The sequence below is a fragment of the Prionailurus viverrinus genome, unplaced genomic scaffold (assembly GCF_022837055.1).
Source record: "Prionailurus viverrinus isolate Anna unplaced genomic scaffold, UM_Priviv_1.0 scaffold_49, whole genome shotgun sequence".
In the NCBI taxonomy this organism is placed as follows: Eukaryota; Metazoa; Chordata; class Mammalia; order Carnivora; family Felidae; genus Prionailurus; species Prionailurus viverrinus.
In genome coordinates, this window is record NW_025927612.1 from 331,119 (window position 1) to 340,472 (window position 9,354).

Consider the following 9,354-nt stretch of genomic DNA (forward strand, 5'->3'; position numbering starts at 1 on the left):
GCACTGTGGGCCAGACAGAGGGCACGGGAAGGAAACTGAGAAGGAAACGTGGAAGATGTTATCGAGGCCTGTGAGGATGTCCCTGACCACCCCATCTGGGACACGAGTGAAGCACCGGAAGCTCAGGACTTCCCCCCGAGCACCCAGGCTGCTCGGCCCCCTCAGCTGGCTGCTGTCAGCCAATGGAGTCTTCCTCTAATTCACACACAAACTTCACCTGGGCCTGGGAGGGGTTCTCAGGCAGGGACGTGTGCCCTCACCCCAAACCGGGGGCTCCCCGCTCTCCACCAGACTGGCTCCCCCTCGGACGTCAGCTGTAGCACTCAGCCCCAAGGCACAAGAGGCCAAGGCCCACCCACGCTGTCCCATACCCCAGGGGCCAACACCTTGAGCTCCCCCACCCTGCTTACCCCCAACCTGCCCTGGAGGCACGAGACATGGCCCCAACTGCCAGCTGCCCAGCAGGAACTGCAATACAAACACCTACTCCTGTGCGGACACTGGATGCTCTTCTAGCAGGTGTCATCGGGGGCTCCCGTACCACGCGGAGTCTTTAGCAATCGCATCTCACTGCAGCTGATGGCAGCACAAATGAGCTGAAGAGCAGGTGTCTCGCGGCTGTTTGGGGAGGGCTGGAAAGCCAGGCTTGGGGGCTTTGCAGAGAGGAACAAGGGTCTGAATCGCACTGCTGTGCCGCGCTGAGGGCACTCCTATGGCAGTGGGCACAGACACTGTGACTTGCGGCCCTGATGCCGGACGTGGATGCCGCCGTGAGACCTACGGCTGTGGCTGCTCCTCGGGAGACGGGTCTCACTGCCCCTACTGCCACCAGCCCGCCTGGGACCAATCTGGGGGGCCCCGACTCGTTCCCGTCTCTGGCCCCAGATTCATCTGATTGATGGCTCCTGCTCATGTGCCCAGGCCCTAGCTGTAAGGGAGGCTGGAAGAGTGCCAACCTGGCATTTTCTGCTCCTTTCACAGCTGGCACATCCAGTGGCAAATTCCTGGGACACCGGGCTCACCCAAATGGTCTGACGGCTTCCCACTGCCCTTAGTGTGAAACCCAACTACCCGCCCTCCCCCATCCTTGAACATGACCCCTGCAGACAGCAAACCTTCCCCGCCCGCAGCTAGTGTGGGTCCTCCTTCATTGTGCATCCCAGCGGCCCCAACTTTCTTTTTGCCTTGAGAGCAAGTCTTTTTGCAGGTGGAGGGGGTAGGAAAATGTACCCATTTTCCAGAAACCCCACAAGTGTCTAATCGGTTGCTCAGTAAGTATTGTCAATGTTGTTGCATGCTGAGATTTTCACATTTACAATACCTCAAATTAAAATACATTTGGGTTTCTTTTTTTTTTTTTTTCCCCAAAAAAATCCTATCCCGTTTTAACGCTGGCACTCTCACCAAGGATGCTATAGGCTTTGGAAGCACGACAGCTCTTGGTCGCATGGCCCCACTCCATGCATCACACACCTTAAGCAATATTCAATCCCAGGAACTGGATGCCAGTGACCCCTTTAGCATAGTCAAGGGAAGAAAAAGCATGACTACTCCCGCTCAATTTCAAAGGTGACAGGATCATCCCAAGATGAAGACCAATGGGACCGCAAAACTTTGTAATTCACCTGTAAAATAGAACGGCCCTCAAAAACATCCTATTTTTCCTGTCAAAGTGCCTACCCTACCCTGTCACTGGAGAAGCCTCCCATGGGTGCCGAACAAGAATATTTTCTCTGGCTCCCTCTCCCAACCCCAGGTGACCCTTTCCTCGACTGCCCACAGCAGAGGCAGCACTCAGCTGAAACATTCAATGAACTTTATTGAACAGAAACATTTGCTGAAACCATTGAAGAGAAGGAGGGACAACACAGAGAGGAACGCCGAGCAGCCACTACAGCCCACAGGTCACAGCCCCCCTCCTCTTGGGGTCCCAAATGAGGTGCCCCTGTTCCCCCCAACACCGTGGCCCCCCCGCCATAGCCTCCCTTCCTGAGGGCCCCACGATCGGCCTCTGGCCAGGATGATGGACGCTGGCCATGGCCCCTCACTCCAGGGCACTCTCCCCTCTGGCCGACATGCTGGGGCCTGGCCCTGCCCTATGGCCTGCACAGGACAGTCACAGGACGCTGCAAAACGCAGCATGGGGCACTCGGACAAGCCAAAGAAACTCAGTCACAAGTAACAAGAGAGTGGCACATCACAGCACGGTTTCCACGGAGACTCCCGCAGGCCACCTCTGTCCTTGGTCCAGTGCCTCCTTCCTGAGGTCGCGGGGTCAGCACCAGCCGTGCCTTCTTCTGTCCTTCCCGCCATCTCCTGGGACTGGGCTTCGACAGGTCTCCGGGGCGGGGTGGGGGCGGCTGCTCAGATAAGAACACACACACATCTCCACAAGAACAAGCAGCAGTTGGCCTAAACCTACACCGAGGAAGCATGGGCTGAGCTCACGACACCGCACGACAGCGAGCAGAGCCTGGGCTCGCACTGAAGCTCGTGCCACACACCCGGGGCTGAGAGGTGGCTGCTGCGTCAGGCCAGGACACCCGCCGCGGGCTCCTGCACACCTCAGGGCTCTGCACGGGAATGGTAACTAGGGTGCGTGTAGGGGGAGCTGGGGGTGCCACTTGACACGGGGGGGGGGGGTCGTCACTAAGTGGCCTACAGAGGCACAAGTGGGCTTCTCAGAGCGTGGAGTGACGTGCTCCACGGGTCAGTGAATGAGGGTCCCCCTCTTGGGCGGCCCGAGGGGCCGGCACCCTTGAGACGGCCCCTACCATCTCCCAGGCCAGTGTGGGTGGCACACATTTTCAGGTGCCCCTCACCTAGGCTAGGGCCAGCCACTCAGGGGTGCTTCCCAGGCTGGCTGCCTGGACTGGCAGGGTTTCGCGCTGGGGCTGGGGCTGGGGCTGGGGCTGGGGCTGGGGCTGGGGTGGAGCTGCCATGGGAGGGGGCACCTCTCCCTGCCCCACTCTGCATCAAGTATGGTCATCCTGGTCCGTTGGAAGGGCTGATGGTGGTGGCCAGGGTGCCTTGGGAAGATGGGGTCCTGGGAATTTGGGCTGGGTGGGTTGTTGCCTCCATGTGGGGAGAGGCTGCTGCCCTGGCGTGGCCTCCCCCTGCCTCCAGAGCGCTGCTGCCTGAGAGGAGAGGGGGCCCCTGGGCCTTCTGAGCCTATTTGCCCGAGGAGGACTTGGGGGGCCTCACCTCCCCAGCCCCGTCCTCGTTTCCCGACTCCTCTGGGATGGGCTTGGGCCCCTCCTCCAGGGGCTCCCCAGCCTCCTGGTCTCCTGCCTGGGCGAGGCCCTCCGGCTCACAGCCAGGACCTCCCGGGCCCTCCCTGGAAGCGCTGCCCATCAGCCCTTGCCTGAGCTAGGCCCGCAGAGGCGGGAGCATTTTCATCTTCCTGCGTGGCAGGGAAGATCTTGGGGGCCTCCTCAGGGACGAGGGCTGCCCTGGCGGCATCATGGGCTTCAGGAGCAGCCGTATCAGCTTCGGCACTGCCAGGAACGGCCTCACTGGCCCCTAGGTTGGCCGGGGCAGCCTGGGAAGCATCTTCCCTGGCTGGGGAGGCTTCGGCAACCTCTCCACTGGCCCGGGCAGCGGCCAGGCCTCCGGTGCCCACACGGGCCCCCTCTTCCACTTGCAAGTGCTCACTCCTAGCTGCGGTGGCCTCCCATGCCTCGGTCTCCTGAATGAGCCGCAGCATGCCCAGGAAGCCAGGTGGTCTCCTGTCCAGCCGCATCCTCCTCAGCTTGTTCTCGAGCATCTCGTTGGGGCGGGCCCGCATCAGCACCTGCTGGGCGCGCAACTGGTCCGCAACGTTGGGATGGATGGCCCCCTTCTCCACGGCCGACTGCAGCAGGCCTTCCAGGCGAATCACATAGACAAAGAGAGTCTCCTGGGGCCGCTGGCCACAGGTCAGGAACTTCAGCCGTGCGGTCGTGGGGGTGTCCTTCCTCCCAAACACCTGGACCAGCGCGGCCAGGCAATCCTGTGCAGGGACGTCAGGGTTTTCTGCCAGGAGGCCGCACACGAGATCCAGTGCGGGGCCACCCAAGCTCTCCATCAGCCTCCTCCTCCTCTCCCTTTCTGTGATGTGGCACCACAGGTACAGCATGTCGCTGGTGTGATCCAGCCAGCTCTCAAAGGACTCTTCTTCTCGGTGTGGCTCTTCCATTCCAGGAAAGGTTCTCAGTTTCATAGAGGCCCTGTTTTCCAGCACAGGCTGCCAGGCCGGGCTCCAAGGCTGGGTCCAGGATCTTCCCGCACCTATGGCTCCTGCCACACCCACAGCTCCTTCCTCACCTGCAGGTCCCGCCTCACCTGCAGCTCCTGCCACACTCACAGATCCTAACAAACCTGCAATTCCTGCGTCCCCAGCGGCTCCCTCCTCATCTGACTCTCCTGCTTCCTCTTCAGGCCCTGCCTGGCCCACAGCGGCTGCCCTGCCTCCAGTTCCTTCCTCACCTCCAGCCACTGCCCGGCCTCCAGCTCCTGCCTTGCCTCCAGTTCCGTCCTCACCTCCAGCTCCTGCCCCGCCTCCAGATCTTGCCTCACCTCCTGCCTGGCCTCCAGCTTCTGCCTGGCCTCCTTCCTCACCTCCAGCTGCTGCCCCGCCTCCAGCTCCTTCCTGGCCTCCAGCTTCTGCTTGGCCTCCTTCCTCACCTCCAGCTGCTGCCCCGCCTCCAGCTGCTGCCCCGCCTCCAGCTCCTTCCTGGCCTCCAGCTTCTGCCCTGTCTCCAGCTGCTGCCCCGCCTCCAGCCGCTGCCCCGCCTCCAGCTCCTTCCTTGCCTCCAGAAGCTGCCTTGCCTCCAGCTCCTGCCCCATCCCCAGCTCCTGCCTCGCCTGCCAGGGCAACCCCTGCTTGCCTCTGGGTCTGTGCAAGGAAATTGAGTGTATCCTCTGACTCTGATTCCGGGGCCTGGGGCAGGAAGACCACAGTCCAGGGTCCTCCCATGCCTGGTATTTGTCGGGGGATCACACTTCGGTTTAAATACTGAGCCATCTCCACCAAGGCGACCTTGGATCTGAACTCCTTTCTGAACACCTTGCCCAGCACTCGGTATCTGCCCAGGGGGTGGAGGGCAGCCTGCACGGCCTCCTGGAATTCCTGGTCCTCACAGTCGTCGGGAATGCCCAGGATGAGCAGCGAGCGCTGCTCATTCACGCCCATCCACCTGCACCAGTCACGCAGCACTGCCAGTGCCATCGCCATTGCTCACAACCTGAGGGTGGAGAGAAATGACTGGAGAGGGGCACAGACTGTCGCAGCGTGAGCCCCAGCCTGTGAGTGCAAAGGGGCGAAGGGTGTGTCCAGAGCACACAGCGCCCCCCCCCCCGCCACCGCACAGCCAAGCCCATCCTCCTCACACTGGTGGCCCCCTCTGCCTCTCCTCCTGTTTTGTTTGATTTTCCAAAAACTTTTTTAATACTATACTAACTTATTTACTAGATACAGAGCTGAGCTAGTCACCTTTTCTTTTTTTTTTTTCTGGCATCACCTTTAGGAATTGCTGTTTCTCCCGAGTAATATGTCAAGGTTTCAAACTTTTTATGTACATTTTTCCATAATATTCTCTCCCTTCTCTTTCTGATGTCTGTCTGATCTATAGGGATAGCCCTCTTTCATTCCTGATACTGGTAGTGTTCCCTTCCTTCTTTCTTGATTACACTCAACAGGGCTTTACCACTTTTGTTTCTCTTTTAAAAAAAATTTGGGGGGGGGGCACCTGGGTGGCTCAGTCAGTTAAGCCTCCGACTTCGACTCAGGTCATGATCTCATGGTTTATGAGTTCAAGCCCCATATCGGGCTCTGTGCTGACAGATAGCTCAGAGGTGGGAGCCTGCTTCAGATTCTGTGTCTTCCTTGCTCTCTGCCCCTCCCCCATCCCTTCTCTCTCTCTCTCTCTCTCTCTCTCTCTCTCTCTCCCTCTTTCTCTCTCTCAAAAAAAATTTTTTTTTTAATTTTCTTTAGGTTTGGGGCACCTGGGTGGCTCAGTCGGTTAAGCGTCCAACTTCAGCTCAGGTCATGATCTCCTGGTTCACGAGTTTGAGCCTGGCGTCAGGCTGTGTGCTGACAGCTCTGAGCCTGGAGCCTGCTTCAGACTCTGTGTCTCCCTCTCTCTCTGCCTCTTCCCTGCTTGCGGTCAGTTTCCCTCCCTCTCTCTCTCTCTCTGTCTCTCTCTCTCTCTCTCTGTCTCAAATGAAAACATTAAATTATTTTTAAGCTTATTTACTAGTTTTTGAGAAAGAGAGAGCTAGGGAGTGTCAGAGAGAGAGGGAGAGAGAGAATCCCAAGCAGGCTCTGCACTGTCAGCACAGAGCCCATTGTGGGGCTTCAACTCACAAACCGTGTGATCATGACCTGAGCCAAAACCAAGAGTCGGACACTTAACCGGTGAGCCACCCAGGCTCCCCTTGTGTCTCTCTTAAAAACAGAAGCCGACATATGGCTTTGTTAAATGTCTCCATAATTTGCTTTCTAGTACTGATTTCTTTTCTTAGTTACAGCATTTTTTCAGCCAGCTAATTTTGCATTTACTTTATTCTTTTTACAGTTTCTTTGAATGCACCATTAGGTCATTGACTTTATGCCTTTCTTCTTTTCTAATATAAATATTTAGAACAATACATTTTCTTCTGATTGCTTCTTTAGCTGCCTCCCAATAATTTCAGTAAGTCGTGGGTTTATTATTCAGTTTGAAATATTTTCCAAGTTCCTTCGTGCTTTCTTCTTTGAGCCACGAATTTCCAAATATTTAAAAATACGTTACCGTTACTAATTTTAAATAAAACTCCCCTGTGACCAGACAACTTATTATGTAAAAACACAATCCGTTAAAACTCATAGAGACTTTTTTATGGCCCAACATATGATGTATCTGGGTGAATGTGCAAAGCACTTTTGTAAAGAATCTGTATTTTCTGTGGAGAACAAGGTCTTGCCCCTCCCACAGCTAGAATCCTTATTCCATCTCCCATCTCCGAGGCGACCCGGAGGCCCCCCCCCCACCGGTACCCCCCCCCCAGAACCCCTCCCCCACGCACCCTGGGCCAGTCAGTGCAGTACCTTCCAGCCCATCCCCCTCCCCGCACCCAGGCTCACGGCAGGGTGGCAGCACCCATCTAGTCCCTGGAAGCAGGGCTCCCCGACACGCTTAGACATTAGCCTTCCTCTCCCACCTCCTCACAACCGGAGCTCTCTGTCCCCCCTCCCAACCGTTACCCCTCGCTCCCTTGCTCTCCACACCCTCAGCCAGTCACCCTCCCTTGTGGCCCTCCGAGTCGGAGTCGCGCACCCACCTTAGCCGTCCCCTCTAGCCTCCCCACACCGAGGAGTCCTCCCACCAGCGCCTGCCAGCAGGGACCCTTCCCCCCCACACACAGGCACACACCCCGAGCGGGCGCCCCCTTCTTGCCAGGGGCAGTTGGCGCCCTTCTTTCCCTGCTCCCCCTTCCGCCCCGCACAGCCCGGTAGCTTCCCCCCCCCCCCACGCCTCCCCAGTCCTAGGCTCCTCCCCATCCCCCCCACCTCAGCAGGGCGCTCTTCCCCCTCCCCTTCCGCCACTCCCAGTAGCCGTTAGTCCTCCCACCCAGTCTGAGCACCGGGCACCCTTCCTCTCCCGCACCCCCAACACCAGTGGTCAGGAGCTCTCTCCCCCTAGCCCCCGAAGCTAGCCGCCACCGCCCAGCGGCCAGCCCTGCCCTCTCACCACCCCACCAGGAAATCGTCCCCGCCACCGTCCTCCCCAGCGGTGCTCCCCTCAGGCCTCCAGCCTCTGGCACCAGGGAGCCCTCCTTACCTGCTCCTCACAAGCTTAGATATTAGCCCCACTGGAGTGCCCAACCAGACGCCCTTCAGCCAGCAGGCCTCCTCTCGGGCCTCCGACACTGTGGAATCTTTCCTTCCCTCGGCTGCCCCCGCCCCGCTCCCACACCGCCACGGGCGTCCGCGTTAGTTCTCCCCTCACCCGCAAGCATGCCCACCGTCCCCCGAACCTCCATTCGTGCCACGAGGCCTCTTTTCCGCCCAACGCCCGCCCACGAGCCCTCTATTCAGGCGACTGCCCCTCCCCCCATGAGCCCTCTATTCGGCCACGAGGCCTCTATTCCGCCCAACGCCCGCCCACGAGCCCTCTATTCTGCCCAACGCCCTCCCCCCATGAGCCCTCTATTCGGCCACTAGGCCTCTATTCCGGCCACAGCCCCCACACAAGGCCGCTATTCCGGACACCCCCCCCCCCCAGCCCTCTTTTCTGGCCACGAGCCCTCTACTCCGGCCACCGGCGACCCCCCACAAGCCTTCTATTCGGGCCACGGGCCCCCCCCCCAGGAGCTCTCTATTCAGGCGAATGCCCCCCCCCCCCCCACGAGCCTTCTATTCCGGCCATCCTCACCCACCTCGGCTCCCCGCCTGGGCACCCGCACCCGACGCAGCCGGGAACTCCGAAGCCCCGGCGCTAACACGGCCCGCGCCCACCCTCTTACCTTCTCCAGCTGGGGGACCGACCCCACGCTCCCACTCACAGGGGTCTGAAGAACTCGCCTCAGCCGCACAGCCGGGAACTGCGTGGCCGCCTCTCCCAAGCACTCGGTGCGAAGGCCACGCGGGCTTCCAGCTCTCCCAGAAGCCCCCAGGCCGAGAAGCTAGAAAGTTCTCGGCGACGCGCTCTTTACGGAGCAAATGATTGGACCAGGAGAGCACGTGAGGAGGCAAAATGTTACTGTAGCGACTGGGCCTCGCGAGCCGTGGGGGCTCGAGGTTCCAAGGCTCGGAGCCTGCAGAAGGCTCCCCGCCTTCACTTTGCACCCATACGACGGCCTACCGACAAGGCGGTGGCGTCGGAGGGACAGACCTGCAGACCCAGGGCTCATCGTGGCGAATCGGGCAGAGTTCCTTCAGAGGTGGCTTTCTATGGTGGTTGGTAAGGTCACAAACATATTCTCTATTTCTATTGATTTCGGATCTAGCTGTTTCAACTGCTGAGGCACACATGTTAAAATCTCCACCTATACTTGTGGGAAAGTCTGTTTTTCTCTGGATTCTGTCAACTTTTGTTTCATGTATTTGGCAGCCCTTTTATTGGCTGCAAGGACGTCTATCAGTTCTGTGTTCCTGATTAATTGATGCTTACATCATCATTACCTTTTATGTCGGGTGATAGTCTTTGCCTTTAAATATGTTTTGTCTAATTTAATAGAGCCATTCCCACTTTCTTAGGCTTACTATTTGCATGCTATATAATGTGGGATTCTCTCACTATCAACATATCGGAGTCTTTATTTTTATTATTTAAAAAAATGTTTTTTAATGTTTATTTATTTTTGAGACAGAGACAGAGCATGAACGGGGGA

The 9,354-nt window shown here is 58.2% G+C and overlaps 1 protein-coding gene across 1 annotated transcript; it reads right to left on the reverse strand.

The window, feature by feature from the left end:
• Positions 1-1,802: 1,802 nt before the first annotated feature.
• Positions 1,803-8,612, reverse strand: LOC125159381 (paraneoplastic antigen Ma6E-like). The gene is made up of 4 exons (XM_047847724.1): positions 8,488-8,612; positions 4,775-5,225; positions 3,365-4,564; positions 1,803-2,360 (listed from the first exon to the last, which is right to left on the reverse strand). The coding sequence occupies exons 2-4, from the start codon at positions 5,213-5,215 to the stop codon at positions 2,169-2,171; spliced, it is 1,833 nt and encodes a 610-aa protein (XP_047703680.1). The 5' UTR covers positions 5,216-5,225; positions 8,488-8,612; the 3' UTR covers positions 1,803-2,168.
• Positions 8,613-9,354: the final 742 nt, after the last annotated feature.